This window comes from Passer domesticus, chromosome 6 (genome assembly GCF_036417665.1).
Source record: "Passer domesticus isolate bPasDom1 chromosome 6, bPasDom1.hap1, whole genome shotgun sequence".
Classification (NCBI taxonomy): Eukaryota; Metazoa; Chordata; class Aves; order Passeriformes; family Passeridae; genus Passer; species Passer domesticus.
Window position 1 is genome coordinate 72,851,212 of NC_087479.1, and position 22,121 is coordinate 72,873,332.

Below are 22,121 nucleotides of genomic sequence, written 5' to 3' on the forward strand. Positions count from 1 at the left end.
TAGACAACTGTTATCCATGACAAAATTAAGAGCCACAAAAAAACCTATGTTTTTCAGTTGTAAAAAAAACTCCATAACCTTAAGAAGAAAACTTTCTCTCCCTAAGTAAACTAAAAACGGCTATCCTAGAAATAGTAAACCAACTAGAAATTTTATTTCTCTACAGTGTCAGTAAAAAAAAGAAGTTGAAAAGAAAGCGTTTTAAAGAATGTGTTTTAATTCTTACTACCTTTTTCTTTTAGTTACTTTCATTCAAATTTTCTTTATACCCTCTTAAAATTTTTTTTACTTTACCTTTCTTGTAAACCTATCTCACAACAAAATAAATACATAAACAGCTAACCAACATTAAAACCCACTACACTCATCAATACATTAATTAAAAATCTCAAAATTAAAAATATCTTAAATTAACAAATCAAAACAACTACAATGTCATAATGAACCTTTTGCCAAATTTTCTCTGGTTTTCCAAAGTTGCCAGTACAGGCTCTTTGGTTGTTTTGAGCTCCTGAGAATCTCTTGCAAATATTTATCCATTGCATCCAACTCAGAGTATACAAATAATTGTAATTCCTTTTAAATGTCTCATTGAGATAATTTTTCCAGTGGATAAGGGTAAGAGCTTGTCTGTCCTGCTTGGCACAGCCCAGGCAGGGCTTTCCCAGCCACATTCCACACTCCATTTCCCAGCTGGAGCCGCTGGTGCCTCTGAGTTCTGCTGGCCCACCCCCAGGGATACTCTCCTTGTCTACCCATTCCCCCACGGTCTCTGGGCAGGGATGGCCTCAGTGGGGGCTGCTGACATCCTCAGCAACTTGGAGGCTGCTGCTGGATTTCACTGCTGCAGAGGCTTGTTCAGCCTTCAGCTCTTCAGTGCAGGAATTCAGTGTCCCAAGGCTCATTAACATCCAGAACACCTTAACAAGCCAAGCCTCTGGGAATACTTCTATTTAAGTTTTCAAATAATTTGTGGTTAATTAGACAGATTTCAGATTTGTATTCAAACTGAATATATTCTATTTAAAAAGACAATAATATAATGCTTTTTAGATCCTGTTTAGGTTTTTTTTTCCCGATCAGAAATTGATATGTGCAATCTCCAACTGACACTGAATTCAAGTACCTCCTTATGCACTTTGAATGCACATGAAAATAAGACTGTCCATGGCTGACAATCAATCAGACTTTGTCCCTAATCCCACCCCACCATTTACCTCATCCAAGCCCTGGCACTCAGAGCAGCCTTGTGCAAATCTCAGCTCCCTCCAGCCCAGGCTGCACCTGCAGCTTTCAGCTCCTTGGCTCCAACTTCCACCTGCTTTCCATGGAGAAGGAGCTGCCCGAGACACAGCGGGATGTTCATTTCTTGTCAGCCAACAAAGCCAAGGAAAGGCACTGTGGCAGAGAGAATAGGGACAGGCGATCGGAAGATTTCGGGCTGTCACGGAAACCTGATAGGGCCTCTCTCACCTGACTCCCCAGAGATAAGAGATAGCCGCAGGACAAAAGGCCAAGAATGTAACCCCCCCACTAACACTGCCTCCACCCAGTCCCCTTACTAACCATATAAGGTAAAAGTCAGACCCCGAAGGTAGGGGAAGGACCAAGGGTATATATACCGAGGAGAAAACCAATAAAGGGCCTTTGGACCGTCTATCACATTGATGTCTGCGTGTCCTTAGCCCGAACGGCCAAAAGCATTGGGCCGTCGTGCTGCGTTTCCTTGGAACCAGGCCGCAACAAGGCACAGGTCCATCAAATGCAAAAGTCATTCCTCTGCTGGATATTAAATCCACTTTGCACAGCAGACAGTCTCAGAGCAATAGAAAACACCTTCTGTGCCCAGCACAGATCCCAAGGTCTCCCCAAACGCTTCCTGCCCCAATTCTGCCCAGATTTGCTCCTTGCACACATGAGGCACAGGCTGAAGTCACGAGCTCCCTCCATGCCTAGAGGAAGGAAAAGAGAGAAAGTGGATGAAGAGCTCTCCTGTGCAGAGCTGAGGTCCAAGTGCCCCTGCAGTGGGAACCACAACTCATCAGGTTTGTGTCCTTTGGGCTCAGGGCCTGGTGACACTCAGAGGCACAGAAATGTTCCTTGCCAACAAACACAAGTTGAACATGATGCAGTTTAATGACCAACGCAGCTCTTCCCTCAGTTCTCTGTGATGTCCCAGCAGCATCTGACATGTCCCCCATCTCCCATGGATTTCTATAAGGAACAGTTTTAGACAAAGACATAAGAAAATGTAATTCTGTGATTGATATAAATGCAAGTAAGATGTTGACTAATGTGATATTTATTTTAACCTCAGAGAGGTTGGACAACTCCCTGCAGATCAAAGCACGAAACCAGTCAGTGGAGAAGCACTTGAATGACCAGAGAGTATCTAGAGGAGCAAATCTGGGAGCAATGGAAAAGACATAGATCCAGCTGGTCTAGTGAAGAGATGTCCTTAGACATGGCCATTTAAACAGCAGAGCTGGAAACACCTGATGGAAGAGGGTCATTAAATATCAGACTAAATGTTGGTGGAAAAGGTAGAGGGGAAGGTCAGTATTTCTTCCCCTGCCATCAGTAGAAGAATCCATGAGATCCAGGCAATTCCTGTTCCTCATGGGAAAATTTTGCTATTTCTTAAAAGTACTCAAATGACCATGATAAAAAATATTTTCTGGTATATTATGACACCAACAGGTATTAAAACCTGTGCCCCTTTCCAGGCAGACATCAGCTGTGTGCCCATGAACAGGCAGTGCCACTTGTGCCCTGAAGTGCCCAGCTGGGATTGGATCTCTCCGAGAGCACCTGAGGGAGAGCAGAGCACCTTGCAAGCTGCAGGTCCCTGACAGCCCCACAGGGCTCCTGTCCCATCAACATCTGCTCTGCCCCAGTCTGAAACAAGGCCCAGCATGGTACCAGGATCATCAGAGAGCTGAGGTATGTGCTGGAATTCAATGTCCTCCCCATCCCGCAGCAGCCCTGCATTTCCCTGCTCCAGCCTTGGTCTCAGCACAGCCATGGAGGCTCTTTGGGCTCCTGACTGTTCCTGCAGCCCCAAAGGCAGCTGAGCTCTGCCTGTGGCACAGTCAGCCCTGGCCAGCACAGGCCATGCTCAGCAATTGCTTGTGTGTGCCTGGCCTTGCTGTCAGCCCCGGCAGCGGCTGCGTGGCCCCTTGGTGGCCCTGTGCTGGCCCAGCCATGGTGGCCCAGCCCCTGTGCAGGCCCAGCCCAGGCCAGGAGCATTGCGGCTGGGAACGGCCCCTGTGCCGTGGTGCCCACAGCAGCCTTGGGGCTCTGTGCCCCATGGACTCCCTGCTGGGCAGCCTCTGCCAGATCCTGAAGAGCCCCTGGCCGCCATGGACCTGCACAGACAGCCCTAATTCGGGTATGTTTGGTTTTTATCTGTTTTGGTTTGAGGTTTTTGCTTGCTTTTTTATAAATGATTGGTGAAGTTGGCAAAGCCAAACTCATTCCTTTTGGCTGGGTTTAGCTGCATCCCCCAGGCTCAGGATCACTAGTATATTTTCAGGTTGTGCTCTGCATATCAGCCTGCCCAGACTCTGCTTGGTGTTTCACAAATGCAGAAGACAATGGACATTGTGCAAAGCTTCCTTTCAAACAGAAAAACCTGGGTCAGCATGACAGAAAAGAAGAAAAAAATCACCCGTTAGAAGAGAAGCAGTGTCCCACCATCTTCCCCTCCACTGTTATTAATTTTGTACATTTAGAGGCAAACATGGGTCTAAAGCTTGCATCTCTCAGTTCCTGAAGCTATTTGCTACCCTGCAGCCTTGACTGGCCCTGATGTGACTGACTGCTGGGCAAGTGGGGCTGGGGATGCTCAGCCTGGAGAGAGGAGACACTGGGAGGCCTCACTGTGGCTCTGCAGGACTGGAAGGGTCCTGCGGGAAAGAAGGGGACAGAGTGTTCAACAGGGCCTGTGCTGACAGGACAAGGGGGGATGGCTTTCAAGTGCAGCAGGTTGATTGAAGCTGCATCTAAGGAAGCTGCTCTTTTCCACTGGGGGTGGTGGGGCACTGGCCCAGGCTGTGCACAGAGGCTGTGCATGCCCCATCCTTGGCAACAGGGCTCTGAGCAGCACGCTCTGGGGGAAGACTGCTCAGCTGGGAACAAGATGTTTTTCTTCAGGCTCCCTTGCAAGCCCAACCGTTCATGGACTCCATCATTCCATGGTCTCCACTGTCCACTTCAGATGGAGCCTGGGAACTGTGATGTCACAGCCCATGCTCCAGCTGGAACGTCCAGCGCCCAGCAAAGGGCACAACACAACCACTGGCCGTTGTGTTCGTATGCTCTTCACCCTGCTCCTGCCCACTCTGCTTGTCACCTGCCCCCTGATAACCCCATCACTCCTGAAAGATCCTTAGTGCCTGGATTTTGTCATCCAGCCCTGCAGGATGCTCCCATTTGTCCTGAGGAAGGTATGGTGCCATTCCATGGAGGTGGACACTCCCCACCTGCCCGGGTGGGCTGGAGCTCTGTGGGCATGGAGTGGGACAGGGACCCCACTCTGAGGTTTTGCTACCTCTGCAGGCTGTCCCAGACAGAGAGGAGGAGATGGAGGTAGATGCAAAGATTGATATGGAGGAGGAGATGGAGGTGGATGTGGATGTGGAAGAAGAGATGGAAGTGGATGTGGAAGAGTCCATTGAGGACATGGACATTGATTAAAAAGGTGAGGAAGAGGCCATGATCTTGGCATGAAGAGCAATGCCAGCAGCAGGACAGGCAGAGTGGGTCTCCTGCTGCCAGGCTGGGGCTGGGCTGGGTGCTCCCTGCTCAGGGACATTGTAGCCAGGGCACTGGATTCTGGTGGCCATCCACAGCCTGTCCTGTGCCTGCTTTGCTCCACACAAGCTCCATGCCAGACCCAGCCAGGCTCAGTTCTGCTAGCAGAGTCCTGCTGCTGGGCCAGCATGTGCCAGCCTAGGGGCACATGCAAGAGCCCTCTGTGCCTGACTGGAGTGACCGTGGCATTTGCTTTTCTTCCAGGACCGATGGACATCATGGACAGAGATGTCACCCTTTTGTACATACCTTTTACATTTTGTTGTTGTCTTATAGGTTTTAGGGCTTTTTGTCTTCTGTAAATATGTTGCATCTATTTTTGCTAGATAGGTTCTTATGTATATATATGTTCTATCAATTGTTGTTGTTACAAATATTCTTACAATGTAAATGTGTTCTGTATTTTTGCTGCTGTTTCTCTGTAATAAACAAATTTTATTTTTCACACCCCAGTTCTCCTTGCATTTGCTTCAGGCACAGGCAGCATTTTGCAAAGTTGTAGTTTCCACTTGCTCCAGGTTCCCAGGGCTGGAGGTCCCTGGCATAGCCACCCCAGGAGTGGGGGTCCCTGTGCACAGAGGGATCCCACTGACAGAGGTGAGCCTCTCTTGCAGTTTCTCTGGACACACTTGGGAGCTGTAGGGGCAAAGCCCAGTGTGCCCTGGCCCACGGATCCCATGTTGGAGCAGGGCTGAGCCTGTGTGCTCCTGCAGAGCCTCAGCCATGGCTCTTCCCTGGGCAGCCCCAGGGCTCAGGAGGGTGCACTGTGCTGTGGGCAAGCCCTGCTCCTGGGCACCGTGAGGGGCTGGAGCCAGCCTGGAGGGAGCCTCAGCCCTACATGGACCAAGATTTCCTTTGGAAAACCCCCTCTGTCCACAGACTCTGGGGAGCACAAGAATTGATCCTCCTAGTTCAAGGTGTGACCTTCATTGGCACAAATGTGTCCTTTGCACTTTCTAGCACAGCAAATGTCAGTGCTTGTAATCCCTGTTCTGCACACTCTGCTCAGGCAGCAAAACATCTGAACCTGAGGGAACATCTTGAATTAGCACCAACCTGCAGAGAGCTACAGGGGGAGAACCTACCCCCAAGCACCCAGAGAAATACTTGACACTGATAGTCTGGGGCAGAGCTGACACTAAAGTATTTTAATCCCAAGAGAGAGGCAAAGAAGAGATGGAAAAGAATAAGACATCTTCTCAGTCAGTGGGAATGGCTTGAAAGGGGGGCAGGGTGGGGGTGGATTCATGGCCAGCTGATCCAGTTGACACCCCCTCTCTTCTGGCCATGGCCAGAGCTGGGTGGGATGGCCCTGGCAGGACGGTCTCCTAGGATTCCCACAGATCCAGGCTCTGACTGTGGCTCTGTTCCTCTCCCTTGCAGCCCTTCAAGCCCTGAGGAGAGATGACAGCCCTTCCCAGAAAAACATAGTTGTTAAACAGATATTCAGTTGGAGAGTTACAGAACTGGCTCAGAAGAACCAGTGTTTGTTGAAGACCTGCAAATGCCATGGAAGATGAGACTGCCTTGAGACCAGAAGAGACCAGCTGGAGCTCCAGGCACTGCTGATGATTGGCACAGCTAAGCCTGTGGGAAACTTGCATGGCTTCAGCCCTCTCCCTGCTTATAGATAGCTCCCTCCCTCCAGCCCTCAGACTCTGCCCATCCCTTCTTTTTCCCTCCACTCTCCCTCCCTTTTCACGGCTCTTTCCCTCTAGTCCTCAGATCCTGCCCTTCCCCTTTTCCCCACCCAGCTCATTCCTTTGCTTCGCCTTCTATTAATAAACAGTTTGGCTCCTTCACTTTGCCTGCATCCCTGTGGAGCTGCAGCAGAACAAATCCGGGGCCCTGGGACACACAGGCCCCTGCTGCCATTCTCTGCCACGCCGTGTTTTGTGCACAGACCCAGAGGAACGAGGGCAGGTCAGGCTGGCACGGTCCCTGTGCTGAAGGTGCAGTTCCACAACACTGTGCAGGTACAGATCCTGCTGAGCACACGGAAGGCCAGCAGTGGCACAAGGAGTCTGTGTGTCAGGAGTGAAGTCGTGTCTAAGGCCCTGCCACATTTGATCCGCTGCTGTGCACGTCAGCAAGATAATGAAGAACAGACAGTGAAGGAAACCTTATGGATGAACTGGTGGGAATGTGACCCTTGAGAGAAACAGTGGATTGGTCAATTGATGGGAAGTTAAACTGTGAAAGAGGAACAGCACACAGTGGAGCTGTGGTTGGCATGGAGGTGGTATCAGAAGCCATTGCGGCCTCATCTGATGCACTGGCCAAGCGTGAGATGACGTCCTAAGTGGAAAAACTGCAGAGGAGGAGATGTCAGGCCTGGTTCTGGTGTGGAGGGATGAAAAGGACAAAATGCACGCCCTGTTGATGCAGGGGATGCCCTGAAAGTGGGTGGCCTGCCTGCCTCTCCCACTGCAGCACCATGCTGAGATACCCTGAGAGGAGCCCAGTGCTCCTTGCTCCTCTCTGCTGACACGTGAGCCTTTGTCTGGTTTCGGGGTGGCCCTGGCTGTGTGAGGGCTTCTACGTGGGCACGAGACAGCCGGTCCTGTCCCTCTGGGTCCCAGCAGTGCCTGGCAGCTGTCCTGCATCCACGTCAGGATGCTGGCCAAGAGCGGTCCAGGAAGCTGAGGCACAGGTCAGGGCCCATGGTGCTCCCTCAGGATACAGCAGTCCCGAGGGGTCTCCCTAATTCAAAGAGATCTGCAGACAAATGCATTGTCCACCAAAAGCCCTTTTATTGAACTGACGGGAGGGCAGGGGTCTGCACCCACCAAAATGCTTCTCTGCCATGTATAAATTTCAGTGGGTTGATGTAGGAATTGTATCAAAAATACCATCCATCTTTACCCTGCTGAGGTGATTGCATAGGCAGCGGGTTAGAAATACATTCTGTCAGATTCCTGTACTTGAAGCTGATGTCCAGGCGCTGGCCAGAGCGGTCTCCATACCCTAAAGCAGCACTTCTTCCTCATGGCTTCCCTGCACAGGGCTCATTCCCTACTTGCCCTTCTTTCTTCTGCTAGAATGTGTGGAATGTGTCTAAAGCTTTTTTCAAGTCCCTCTCCTGTCAAGTTAGGCCCCCAGGTTTTTCTTATGCTAACTGGTGCTAAGTACTTCCCTGTGTCTGTGCTAAGTACTTGTTTGCTTATGTGAATTGCTTGTGCTTATGTCAAACAAAGGCCTTGTTTCATCCTCCCCTTCTCTTTATCCTGATGCAAATTCTTTTGCAAGATTCCCTCCACAGTCCACAGGACATGTACTGTTATGCTGCTCTTTTAATTTTCTACCACATCCATAGGTTCATGATGGTTAAGAGGAGGGTTTTTTTTTTTTTTTTTTTTTAATTAGAACTGGTTTGCTGAGGAAGCTAAAAATCTGAGGAGCTGTTGGTGATTCCAGATTTGACCATCACAAGAAGACATCTGACTCATGATGTTCTCTGTCTTTCTCTATTTTGGTGATGATTTAGATAATTTCTTTGATAGCAATTTGAGTGTCCATAAGGCTCTGTGAGATGCATTTTTGACTTCTGCCACTAGCCATTCTATATTAGGCTGGTGCAGCATTTCTTTTAGAACATCAATGATCCTTCCAGTTTGGAATTTGGGTGCTTTGTGATACACATCGTACGCATTCGGCATAAGCTCAAGAGAAGTTATTGTGTGGTGCAGCTCAATTAACATCTACTTTTGGTTGTGAATTACAAATAGAGACGTTATCATTAGCAGTTTCATTTAATGAATCTGTTGTAATAGTTGTGCAAGCAGATCTCACCCAGGCACATCCCCTTCCCACATAACATACCTGTGACTGTGCATGGGTTACTGGGCTCATTTCACAAATACAAGGGCTGCCCTCAGTGTGCAGACACTGATCCTCTCTGTCAAGCCCTGCATTTTTGCACACAAAATTCAGTGCATCCCTTGGCACACATGCTTTGATACTAAGAGTTTGCCAGTTTCCAGTTTTCTTGTTGAAAATGGCCCACACATTATCCTGAATGGGTGTGACAGTTACATGAGTTCTTATAGCTCAAAGGGCCAAAATTGGAATTACACAGTATTTTGTTGCATTCTTAATAGTTAATGTAAAAGACTGCAGGGTTCTGTTCATTCTGTGTGAAACTGACCAATTGCCACCAAGTGTGGAAGTCTTTTTCAAATTCCTTTGTGGTTTCATTTTTAGGCATGATTTAGTTAATTCTCTTGGCAATTTCCCCAGCTCTCCTTTTTCTAAGTTTTCCTGAGATTACAGACCATAGCCACAGCTGAGCTTGTCTATATTGAAATGCTAAAGAAATGTTGCCCTGTAGTTTTTCCATAAAGCCAACAACTGCTGGAAACAATCCTGCTGTGTATTGTTGGCCAGGGTGGTTAATAGGTTAGCTGCCAGGCTGTAGGTCTGGGCAAGTGTTAGCAGGGCTGATCTGAGAGGAGTTTGTGTCTGTCCAATATAAGAATTCACAGTGCTTCATTTATTGGCTAAGACTTCTTGATCAATAGAATTTCATATTCCCAGTTCAGACCCAAACCGTCCCCTTAAGCCTTTTTTAGACCTATGATTTGGTGTCTGGGAATGTATCCATGTCTCCCAGCCTTTTAGGCTTTGCTGTATGAATGGGTAGTATTGCTGTTTAATTTTGGATCTATTAGCCTGTATTTTTACCTCCAGGTTTTCAGAGAGAACTGTGGATTTAGAAGCAACGATTGTTCATTTACTTTTCTTACCACAGAGTGAAAGACTTTATTATTTCACATATGGGTCCCGTGCTATGCCATTGTTTGCTCATGTAAAGTTGTTTGTTTTAATTTTAAATGCCTATTGTGTGACCCATTCTGTTTTGCTCCTTGTCGAGTACCCAAGGCATGGTAACTGGTTTCTTCAGATACATTGCCTGCCTTTAGGCAAGCGTTTCAGAAACCTTCAGAAACCTTACACTGGCCCCTGGTAGTATTACAAAAAACACTTACTTTACTAAATTTCCCAGTACAAATGGCTGAGTATTCTGAGTACCTCAGCCCACAAGAGGATGTAGTTGTGCTGTCAGGAGTCCATTCATATCTGGGTTGCCATCACACAGTCATGACATTGGGCATGATATACCCTAACAGGATGATTGTGCTCCCGGCTTCCCCTCCAACTTGATTGGTTATTATTTCTGATGGCCTGGAATATGCCAAGAATGAAATTCAATTCTCAGAAGCAGATGCTCTGTGAGACCTGTTCCATGTACTAAGCATACCAGCAGGACAATTTGTCATTCTAGTGGCACAAGAGCTGCCTGCTGGAAACAATATTTGTTGGGTCGCATCCCTGGCAGACTCAATTCCTGTATCTCTGTGTGATGATGGTCCTCCCACCCCACCTGTGCACTGCAGAAGAAGGGAACTATCTTGTGCTAGGTTATAGTCTCCCATTTTAATTTGCATAGCACAAAAATCCTGATAGGAATCACATGAAAATGGATTCACACGCTGCTTGTTAGAAAGGTCACGGATGCGCATGGTCGCTGTAGTAATCTCGTCTAAAAGAGGTTTGTGAGTTTCAAATTCACACGCCATAGAGGTCCTGCTTTCAGGTGGGACAAGAAAGGCCAGCATGGAGTCAGGTTTTCCTCAATCTTCAACTGCTTGGTCATTAATCCTTAAAATGGTGTAAAGTGTTTTTACCTTATTATTCCCTTTTAGCCAATTAGGTCCCAAATATTTTTGAATGTTCCATCTAGCAGGATCTCGCAGGCCAAGGAGATCATGATGGTAGTGACAGTCACCTACTGTGGCTTGGATTCTGATCAGAAATATCGGGAAGACAATGATGGTGTGAAGCGCATCTTGCTTTCTTCTGTTCTTTCTGAGGTCCACTTGTGGACTCCTCTTGCCTTTTGCAGAAGTCTTTTAATTCTGGAACAGTGTAGCCAAGAGGTGATCGCTTCAAGCTTTAAAGGCTGTATAAGTGATTAAAAGTACCAATTAGAGTCCTTTCCATTTTGGGATAAGAGGCTTTCCCCCAGAGGATTTGACATATACCTCGTCCACAGGCTGGATTTGTGGAGAGGAGCATCCTCTTGCTCCTCTGCTCAGAATGTGTTGATTTATTTGATGCAGTGTCCTGGTTTAGGGCAAGTTTGGGAGATAACCCCCAAAGGGGCTTCTCTACAATAGCAGATTCAATTGCCCCTCACCCCTCCAACCGGTTCGGGAGAAAATATCTCCTTGGAGAAAAGTGGAAAGAAACCTGTTTATTAAACAATAGAAACCAAACAATATTAAACAATAAAACTTCTCACTGATCCAAGGAAAGCAAACTCAGAACAGTCCCCTCCCCTGGTTGCAGCTCGGCTCACTCAGTCTCTGATCAGTCTCTGGTGCTGGAAACGCCATGGCCCAGGCCTGGCCAGGGGGGCCACAGGTGGAGCTGCCGGTGCTCTTCTGGGTGTTCATTGCAGAGCAGGCTTGAACAGGTCCAAGAAAAAAGGAAAAAATCACAATCCGGAGAACTTCTTTGCCTCAGCTAGCTAAAACTAACTAAAAGCAAGAAAAAGGGAAAAAGGAGCTTTGTCCGGCTGTCTGTCCATCCACAGACAACACAGTCCAGGAGCAGGAATGTGGAGGAGTGAGAGCAGTCTGAAAACAAACTGCGCGCTTCTTCCCTCCCCTCCTCACTGTCTGGAAGAGAGTCTTAAAGGTGTAAAACTTAATATTCAGTATAAACAGAACAAGACGATTGGGGATAAAAGCATCATATAGTCAACCCAGGACATTCCACCCCTTATCCCCATATCGTCACCTTACTACTAAAACTAATATATATATTCTAACTCTACAAACACATACATTATACATCTAATATACAGCTATACACAGACAATGGTGGCAACATTCAGCAAACAGTGATATTTATACATGGTTCTCACCCAACAATCAGATCTCCTTGAGGTACACATCGTGTTCTTCCATCTTCTTGCATTATCCACCATGTGCAACCTGGTCCCTGAGCAAAAACAAGCCCGCAAATGGGTTTGTCTGTACTCGAGGCAGGATTGATCCAAACTGTCTTCCCTAACAAACCCCTGACATGTACCACTGGGACTTTGTCTCCATCTACACTGTGCAAAGGCTCAGATTGGGCAGGGCCCACTCGGTTAGTAGAGCCTCGGGTATGAACTAACCAGGTGGCCTTTGCCAGATGCTGCTCCCAATTTTTGAAAGATCCCCCACCTAAGGCTTTTAAGGTGGTTTTTAGCAGCCCATTGTACCTTTCCACTTTTCCTGCAGCTGGTGCATGGTAGGGGATATGGTACACCCACTCAATGCCATGTTCTCTGGCCCAGGTGCTGATAAGGCTGTTCTTGAAATGAGTCCCGTTGTCTGACTCAGTCCTCTCAGGGGTACCATGTCTCCACAGGACTTGCTTTTCAAGGCCCAGGATGGTGTTACGGGCAGTAGCATGAGGCACAGGATAGGTCTCCAACCATCCCGCGGTGGCCTCTACCATTGTGAGCACGTAGTGCTTGCCTTGGCGTGTCTGGGGCAGTGTGATGTAGTCAATCTGCCAGGCCTCCCCATACTTGTACTTGGACCACCGCCCACCATACCATAGGGGTTTCACCCTCTTGGCCTGTTTGATGGCAGCAACGTCTCACAGTCGTGGATAACCTGAGAAATACTGTCCATGGTTAAATCCACCCCTCGGTCTCGTGCCCACTTATAGGTGGCATCTCTACCCTGATGACCTGAGGCATCATGGGCCCATCGAGCTAGGAATAACTCTCCCTTGTGCTCCCAATCTAGGTCTATCTTGGATACCCCTATCTTTGCAGCCTGGTCTACCTGCTCATTGTTTTTGTGCTCCTCATTAGCTCTACTCTTGGGGACATGGGCATCTACATGGTGGACCTTCACAGGTAGCCTCCCTACCCTGGTAGCAATGTCTTTCCACTCTTCAACAGCCAAAACTGGTTTTCCTCTACGCTGCCAATTAGCCTCTTTCCACCTCTCCAGCCATCCTCACAGAGCGTTGGCTACCATCCATGAATCAGTGTAGAGGTAGAGCTTTGGCCACCTCTCTCTTTCAGCAATGTCCAAGGCCAGTTGAACAGTTTTGAGTTCAGCAAGTTGTCTTGATCCACCTTCTCCTTCAGTGGCCTCTGCGACCTGTCGTGTGGGGCTCCATGCGGCTGCTTTCCACTTCCGATTCATTCCTACCATGCGACAGGAACCATCAGTAAAAAGAGCATATTGTGTTTCTTCCGCTAGCAGTTGGTTATATGGAGGAGCTTCTTCAGCACGTGTCACTTCTTGTTCCTCTTCATCAGTGAGACTGAAGTTTTCACCTTCTGGCCAGTTTGTAATTATTTCCAGAATCCCAGGGCGATTCAGCTTTCCAATACGGGCGCGCTGTGTTATGAGAGCAATCCACTTACTCCGTGTAGCACTGGTGGCATGGTGGGTAGAGGGAACCTTTGCTTTGAACATCCACCCCAGTACTGGTAGTCGGGGTGCCAGGAGGAGTTGTGCTTCAGTGCCTATTACCTCTGAGGCAGCTTGGACTCCTTCATAGGCTGCTAAAATTTCCTTCTCTGTTGGAATATAGTTGGCTTCAGACCCTCTTTAGCTTTGACTCCAAAATCCCAGTGGTCGGCCTCGAGTCTCCCCAGGCACCTTCTGCCACAGGCTCCAGGACAAACCATGCTTCCTGGCTACAGAGTAGAGCACATTCTTCACATCTGGTCCTGTCCTGACTGGGCCAAGGGCTACTGCATGAGCGATCTCCTGCTTAATCTGGACGAAGGCTTGTTGCTGTTCAGGGCCCCAGTGGAAAGTGTTCTTCTTACAGGTGACTAGATAGAGAGGGCTCACAATCTGACTGTACTCAGGAATGTGCATTCTCCAAAAACCAATGGTGCCTAGGAAAGCTTGTGTTTCCTTCTTGTTGGATGGTGGAGACATTGCTGTTATCTTGTTGATGACATCAGTGGGAATCTGACGTCGTCCGTCTTGCCACTTCACTCCCAGAAACTGGATCTCTTGAGCAGGTCCCTTGACTTTGCTCTTCTTGATGGCAAAACCGGCTTTCAGGAGAATCTGGATGATTTTCTCTCCTTTCTCAAACACTTCTGCTGCTGTCTTCCCCCATACAATGATGTCATCAATATATTGCAGATGTTCTGGAGCTTCACCCTTTTCTAGTGTACTCTGGATCAGTCCATGGCAGATGGTAGGACTGTGCTTCCACCCCTGGGGCAGCCGGTTCCAAGTGTACTGCACAGCTTTCCAGGTGAAGGCAAACTGAGGCCTGCATTCTGCTGCCAGCGGAATGGAGAAAAATGCACTGGCAATATCAATAGTGGCATACCACTTCGCTGCCTTGGACTCAGGCTCGTACTGGAGCTCTAATATGTCTGGCACAGCAGCGCTCAGTGGTGGAGTCACTTCATTCAACGCACGGTAGTCCACCGTCAGTCTCCATTCTCCTTCAGATTTACGCACAGGCCAGATGGGGCTGTTGAACAGTGAGTGGATCTTGCTGACCACCCCTTGGCTCTCTAGCTCTCGGATCATCTTATGGATGGGAATCACAGCATCTCAAGTGGTTCTATACTGTCGACGATGCACTGTGGAAGTGGCAATTGGTACCTGTTGCTCTTCTCCCTTCAGAAGCCCTACTGTAGATGGATTCTCAGACAGTCCAGGCAAGGTATTCAATTGCTGGACGCCCTCTGTTGCTACAGCTGCTACCCCAAATGCCCACCTCAGTCCTTTTGGGTCTTTGAAATACCCACTTCGCAGATAATCTATGCCCAGGATACATGGGGCCTCTGGGCCAGTCACAATAGGATGTTTCTTCCACTCATTCCCAGTCAAGCTCACATCAGCTTCCACCAAAGTGAAGTCTTGTGATCCCCCTGTCACACCAGCAATAGAAACGGATTCTGTCCCCACGTGTCTTGATGGAATTATGGTACACTGCGCACCAGTGTCGACCAAAGCTTTATACTCTTGTGGTTCTGATGTGCCAGGCCAACGAATCCACACCATCCAGAAAACACGATTTTCCCTAGCCTCTACCTGGCTAGAGGCAGGGCCCCTCTAAGCCTGGTTATCCTTCTTTCCTTGGGCATATGTCTTAGAGGTTCCTTCAAGGGCATCGGACATGTCATCATCATCATCACACCTGGCAGTTTGGCTATGGGCAACTGGAGCTGCTTTCCTTGTGGTGGAACTTCCTCTCTGAGCCCTGTCTTCCTTCAATTCACGCACCCTTCGGGCCAGAGCAGCGGTGGATTTTCCATCCCATAGCCTCACGTTTTCTCCACAATCACGCAGAAAGAACCACAGCTCAGCTCGTGGGGTGTACCTTCTCTCTCCAGCTGGGGAACGTCTGCGTTGGGTACCAGAACCTCTGATCTGTACTGCCGAGATTTGGAGAAGGTCTTCTTTAATCTCCTCTCTGAGCTTCTTATGATTCTCCTCTATCTTATCTTCTAATCTCTGCAGACGTGTTTCCACTGCTGCGATTCTGGCATGTGTTAGGCTATGTACAGCATCTGCATAAGCTCGGAGCTTCTTTGCCATGTCAAACACTGTCTCTTCTGTGTCATCTCGCTTCATAATAGCTAGAGCAGATGCATATTCATGTGGCCCAAGTCGTACTAGTTTTCGCCACATCACAGATGTGCATGGTACCAAATCTGGATTCCTAGTTGTTATGTCATCTGAGAAGATAATCTTCGCTACTGCCATTTCTTTCAGGCGTTGAATCCCTTGTTCTATGGTTTTCTACTGTGTTTGCTGCATGTAGAGATCATCGGCACACAGGTATCTTTGCGCTACGCTGTCCAAGACCCGTGCCCAGAGGCTGTGAGGGTTAGCCCCCCTCATCATGCCTTGGTCGATGACAGGATCATGTGACAGGGATCCCAAATGCCTCGCTTCAGTGCCATCCAGAATTGTAGCCTCGCCTGCAGCATCCCAAAGACGGACTAACCAGCTAATTATGGATTCATCAGATGGTCGGTTGTAATCCTTCCTTAGGCCACGCAGGTCCTTCAGGGAGAAGGACTCAATATTGGCTTCTGATCTTGTGCCAGTTGCTTTGACTCCTGATTTTATGTCAGGAAACGTTGAGGGTCCTTCTCCTGCATCATCATCATCATCATCCACTGGTCAATCGGTCTTGTCTGTGCACTTCCCACTTCTAGTGCTAGTAGCAACAGCCATTGGTTGAGGCTTATTGTCTGGTTTAACTGCTGGCTTAGGCTCACTATGTGGTTTAGCTGCTGGCTTTGAGCCTGGGGTGTTGGCTGCAGCCTGAGATAGCTCTTGATGTATCTCCCTGCCCTCTTTCTTCTGTCTGCTGCCCTAGAGTATCTAGCAGTGTGCCATAAGCATATGCCAAGGTCCAGCTCACTGCAATGATCCTTTTCTGCTTAGGGTCATCATTGAGGTACTTCTCTTTCAGATATTTCCCCACCTCAGCTGGGTTCTGAATTTGTTCATGGAGAAAGTCCCAGACTATAGGGTCAGAGAATTCTTTCAGGATTTGGCCCATATTTTCCCATTCTCCACCCCACTCAGGATTCTCCACATGTGGGTCTACATCTGGGTCAGGGGTCTCATCAGCCCTTCTAGACATCTCAGCCCTGATTCTAGAGAAGCTGCAGACCATATAGAGGAAGCTTACCAGATTAAATACCAGAAAGATGGTGTCTTTAACATTCAGGGGAAACTGAACATTCTCCAAAAGTGACATAACAGATTCAAATGAGAAGAAGGAAAGGAAAGGCTGGAAAGCCTCATTCCCTGCTCCTCCTCTAACCAGCTGGGTGCAATTACTAATAAATTCTCAAAACATACTGCTAGAACTGGGATGCAGGGTAGGACAACGAAACCATAAACCATACATACCGTAAACAGACGCCAGTATCTTTGTAAACGCCCTATAAATCATTATCACCAAGGCCAGCACAATAGCTAATCCAATCCGTGCCCCTTTACTGCAAAAACTACGTGATAGGGACAATAATCCTAGTGACCAGAAAGGTATTGAAACCTCAAAAAGGTGTAGAGACCAGAGCCACATAAAGGCCTCCCCAAGACACATTACAAATTCAAACAACATGGCTACTGGGTACTTTAACCTACTACACACCAAGCACAACAAACCTACAATCAATAAAGGGTTTTTTCCCACTTTCTCAAGCCACGTGTTGGGCGCCACTACCTGTATTTGTCCTGGTTTAGGGAAAGTTTGGGAGACAACCCTCAAAGGGGCTTCTCTACAAAAGCAGATTCAATTGCCCCTCCCCCCTCCAACTGGTTTGGGAGAAAATATCTCCTTGGAGAAAAAGTGGAAAGAAACCTGTTTATTAAACAATAGAAACCAAACAATATTAAACAATAAAACTTCTCACTGCTCCAAAGAAAAAGCAAACTCAGAACAGTCCCCTCCCCTGGTTGCAGCTCGGCTCACTCAGTCTCTGATCAGTCTCTCTGGTGCTGGAAACGCCGCGGCCCAGGCCCAGCCAGGGGGGCCACAGGTGGAGCTGCCGGTGCTCTTCTGGGTGTTCAGTGCAGAGCAGGCTTGAACAGGTCCAAGAAAAAAGGAAAAAATCACAGTCCAGGGAACGTCTTTGCCTCAGCTAGCTAAAACTAACTAAAAGCAAGAGAAAGGGAAAAAGGAGCTCTGTCCGGCTGTCTGTCCATCCGCAGACAACACAGTCCAGGAGCAGGAATGTGGAGGAGTGAGAGCAGTCTGAAAACAAACTGCGCGCTTCTTCCCTCCCCTCCTCACTGTCTGGAAGAGAGTCTTAAAGGTGTAAAATGTATTATTCAGTATAAATAGAACAAGACGACTGGGGATAAAAGCATCATATAGTCAATCCAGGACAAGGGGCATTTGCAGGGCTTCCCTTACAGGTGACTCCATTGGTGTTGGGTCAAGTTAGAGCTGTTGATGAAGCTCTTCCCACACTGGGGACACTGGTAGGGCCTTTCCCCAGTGTGAATGCGCCAGTGGGTGACGAGAGTGGAGTTGTGCTTGAAGACCTGGCCACAGTCGGGGCAGCGGAAGGGCCTCTCCTCGCTGTGAATCCGCTCATGCAGGAGGAGATTGAAGCTGCTGTGAAACCTCTTCTGACAGGTGTGGCACCCGTAGGGCCTCTCCCCAGTGTGGATGCGCTGGTGGGTGACAAGGTGGGAGTTTTGCTTGAAGCCCTTCCCGCAGTCGGGGCAGAGGAAGGGCCTCTCCTCGCTGTGAATCCTCTGGTGCCTGAGGAGAGTGGAGTGGGTCTGAAATCTCTGCTGACACTCAAGGCATTCATAGGGCCTGTCCCCGGTGTGGATGCGTTGGTGGGTCACAAGGGTGGATCTGTAGCTGAAGCCCTTCCCACACTCCCCACACTCGTAGGGCCATTCCCCGGTGTGGATCCTCTGGTGGCAGATCAGGTGGCAGCTCTGCCTGAAGCTCTTCCCACACTCCAAGCACTTGTAGGGTTTCTCCCCATCATGAAGCTGCTCATGGACCATCAGCTCTGAGCTCTGGCTGAAGCTCTGTCCACCTTCCTGGAACAGGCTGGGTCTTTCTTCCTCAGAGCACCCTGGGCTGTGTTTGGAGCCCCTCCTCCTGCAGGATCTCAGGGAATTTTCTTCCCCATTAGATTCCTGTGCCATGGAGCCACTGAAAACGGCCTCTTCCAGAAGGTTCTGCTGCGGAGATTTGTCCTCACTGGTCTCCATCCTCAGCTCCTTGTCTGAGGAAGGCAGGGCAAGGAGAGGATGGGATTTCCCACCATGCCAGAGGGAAGGGGAAGGAGATTTTCCCAGTGCATCCATGGCATGACAGCATTGGAAGCAGGGTTGTCCTGCAGCCTTGGGCTGTGCTCTGCAGGGAGATGGAGCAGGAGAGAGAGGGAAAGGGGCTGTGACTTCCTCCTCACCTACCTGATGGTCCCGGGACATCTTCCTCTTCCTCACAGCCTTCTCCTCCATCTGGCAGTGGTTTTGAGATGGGAAATTCTGTTTTGGGAGGAAAACAAGAGATGAATTCATTGAGTTTTGTACAGGTTTGAGGGCAAACCAGGGGGACAGTCTAAGCCAGAATTACAATTTAAGAAGAAAATTAAGATCAAGGCAATGATACAGAAACACTGCCTTAAACTGACAGAGTCAGGATATAACCTGGCACCCTGTGTGTCAGGGTGGTGGTAGCAGTCCCATTAGATGGTGGCCTCAGTCCTGTTGCAGTGATGAACATGATTCTGTCGAAGCGGTGATCCTGTAGAAGGGTCTGGTCTTCCTCTGAAGGTCCAGTGGTGCTTATGGAGCTCTTGTCCTCTGGAAATCCAGTAGGCAAGATGCTCCTGGTGCTACAAGTCTCAGTTTATATCCAGGTAGGAATGCGTGGCTCCTCCCCCTGGGCGGAGCATCCCACAATGGGATGATGTCATTTTACCAGTCCTGCAGGGACACTCAATGGCCCATTCACAGAAGAGAGCCCCTGGAGGGAATTATCAGGGCTGAGTCATGGAAGAGATAAAGAACACTGCCCCGCCTGTATATAACAGTTTCTAAAGGTGGTGATGGAAAACATGCATTTGGTTACATCTTGCACTGCAACCTGAAACAGTGGGGTAATCCCTGCTCGGGGGGTGGACACCACCCCCCTTACCCAAACTGGCTCAGGTGTAAGACCCTCTCCCTGAGAAGGCCACACACACAGGAGACAATGTCACACTTTGGGGTCCCAGGGTCCCCATCTCCAGCCTCCAGCCAATCCAGTTACTTGGGGCTCTCTCCTCTCCCCACTGCCCTGTCCTGGTTTAGGGCAAATTTGGGAGAAAACCTCGAAAAGGAGATTCCACTAGAAAGCAAATTCAAGCAGCCTCTCCACCAACCAGTTTGGGAAAAGATTTCCTTGGAGAAAAGTAGAAAACACCTGGTTATTTAACAGGCAAGGGATTCACGAGCAGAGCAAATGACCAATATTAAACAACTAAACCTTTTGCCACTCCAAAAGAGATGACAAGCTCAGCAAGTCCCTCCCTGGGCTGTAGCTCAGCACACTCATTCTCTTATCAGTCTCTTATCTGTCTCTTATCAGTTCCTCCATCACTGGAAAAGCCACAGCCCAGACTCTGCCCAATGTATCACAGGTGTGACCTGCCAGTGCCCTTCTGGGTGTTCAGTCCAGAGCAGGTTAAAACAGCTCCAAAGAAAAAGAACAATCACAGTCCAGGGAACTTCTCTGCCTCAGAGAGCTAAAAAAACCCTAAAAGCCAAGGAGAGCCCTGTCCCACCATCTGTCCCTCCAGGAGCTGGAATGTGGAGGAGTGAGTGCAGTTTGTAAAACAAACTGCTCACTTCTTCCTCCCTCCCTTCGCTCTCAGAACCAGCCTTAAATGTGCAGAACTCATTTCTGGGCTAAACAGACAAATGTGGGTAGGAGCATGATCCCAGGTCCAGCCCTTCTGGGGGTTTGGGGGTGTCTCTGTCCCTCTGACCCCGATGATGTTTGGGCAGGGGTCACACCAGGGCTGAGAGGGACAGAGACCCCCCCAGCCTCCCCAGGGATGAGAAGGTTGGAGAGCCCCCCCAGCCCCGAGCACGCTCAGCAGTGAGAGGGACACAGAGCCCCTGGTCCCCAGCCCTGCACAGGCATTCCCTGAGGCCAGAGGGATGGAGAGACCACCGAGCAACCACCAGGGTGAGGGGACAGAGACCCCCGAGGATCCCCTGGGCTGAGAGGGACAGAGACTGCCCCGAGCATCCCCCTGGCATGGGGGTGAGAGGGAGGGAGACCCCCCAGGCATTCCCTGGGGTGAGAATGATTGACACCACCCCAGGAATGGCCTGGGGTGACAGGGACAGGGACAAAATCCCCCCAAGCCCCTCCCAAGCATCCCTCAAGCATGCCCTGGGCACTGGACAAAATCAACTTGGCAGAAATCAAACTTAACACCACATTAAATGCCTTGAGGAACATTTCCTCTTGCCACAAGTCACTTGTGATGGAAATGTAAACAAATCCCAAACATTAATAAACCAACAATAGAAGCAATTCTGTGCCAATTCCAAGTTTCATCGGTTCCTGCACAGCTCCAGCTCAGCTGCTGGCAGGTTCCAAAAAAAAAAAAAAATTATGGAAATTTGGCCCAAGATTATTAAAAGGAAGGAAAAACTCTGTATAGCTGTGACAAAGGTGACAGGGACAAAGACACTTATGATTTTCACATGTGGCAAAGTCTCCAAGCCTGTGAATTCAGGACTAATTTAGGAATCTAGCTACTTGAGCTGGGCTTCCTGTGGGACTTCTAGCAGCCTTGTGTTCCTCACGTTGGGGTGAATGAATCCCATTCCTAAACCTCAGCCTGTGGAGACCGAGCATCCCAGCTGGTCCCACCCCTGGTGGACATGGTAACATGCTTGGGAGTAGGGGAGAATCCCATTCCTAAACCCTGGTCCATGGAAACCAAGCATCCCAGCTGGTCCCAGCCTGGTGGCCATGGCAGCAGCCTTGGGAGCGGGTCCCTGGCTGGGGCTGTGGGAACCTCTTCCCTCTGGTGCCCAGGGACAGGACTGGAGGGAACGGCTGCAGCTGAGTCCGGGCAAGCTCAGGCTGGATCTCAGGAAAAGGTTTTTGCCCAGAGGCTGCTGGGGCAGTGCCCAGGCTCCCCAGGGAAGGCTCCCAGCTCCAGGGCTCTCTGAGTTCCAGCAGCGTTTGGCCAGCGTTGCCAGGCCCAGGCTGGCATTGTTGGGGTGTCCTGTGCAGGGCCAGCAGTTGGACTCCAGGATCCTGATGGGTCCCTCCCAGCTCAGCCAATTCTGTGGATCTGGGATGCCATGACCCATAGCAACAGGGGGCTGGGGATGGTTGCCTGCTAAGGATCAGTTTTGTCACAGGCCCTCAGAGGGGTTCCATGGGGACTTTCCAAGAGTCTCCAGGCTGTTCAAGAGCTGGAATGTCACAGGTAGAGACAGGGGCTCCATGGACACCTCCCAGGGGTTTCTGGGGATGGTAAAGAGCCCTGTGGTCAGAGGCAGTCACAGCCATTCCACGGTGACATCCCAGGGCACCTTGGGCTGCAAAGGCACCGATCTGTCACAGGCACTCATGGGGGCTTCACGGTGACATCCCAGGAGTCCCCAGGCTGCCAAAGAGCCGGGATGTCCCAGACACTCCCAGGGGTTCCTGTCATGGGCAGAGTGGGAGCTTCAGGCAAAGTTTATTGGAGAGGCTTTTGTTGGGTCTTGAGGTGCAGAAAGGGTCCCCAGTAGCCCCCACAGATCCCC

The 22,121-nt window shown here is 49.4% G+C and overlaps 1 protein-coding gene and 1 long non-coding RNA gene across 2 annotated transcripts in view; one reads left to right on the forward strand and one right to left on the reverse strand.

Moving 5' to 3' along the window:
- LOC135304013 (zinc finger and SCAN domain-containing protein 2-like) overlaps window positions 1-20,304 on the reverse strand; it is a 291,747-nt gene extending 271,443 nt beyond the window's left edge. Inside the window, exons 1-3 of the mRNA XM_064426324.1 lie at window positions 19,011-20,304; window positions 18,774-18,848; window positions 17,815-18,583 (exon numbers count right to left, since the gene is read on the reverse strand). Of these exons, the coding sequence (XP_064282394.1) occupies window positions 17,815-18,583; window positions 18,774-18,848; window positions 19,011-19,086 (920 nt within the window). The 5' untranslated portion in view covers window positions 19,087-20,304. The remainder of the gene's footprint in view (window positions 1-17,814; window positions 18,584-18,773; window positions 18,849-19,010) is intronic.
- Window positions 4,300-6,615, forward strand: LOC135302282 (uncharacterized). Its single transcript, XR_010363986.1, has 4 exons — window positions 4,300-4,448; window positions 4,561-4,702; window positions 5,020-5,412; window positions 6,199-6,615. It is a non-coding gene; the product is annotated as an uncharacterized LOC135302282 (long non-coding RNA).
- Window positions 20,305-22,121: the final 1,817 nt, after the last annotated feature.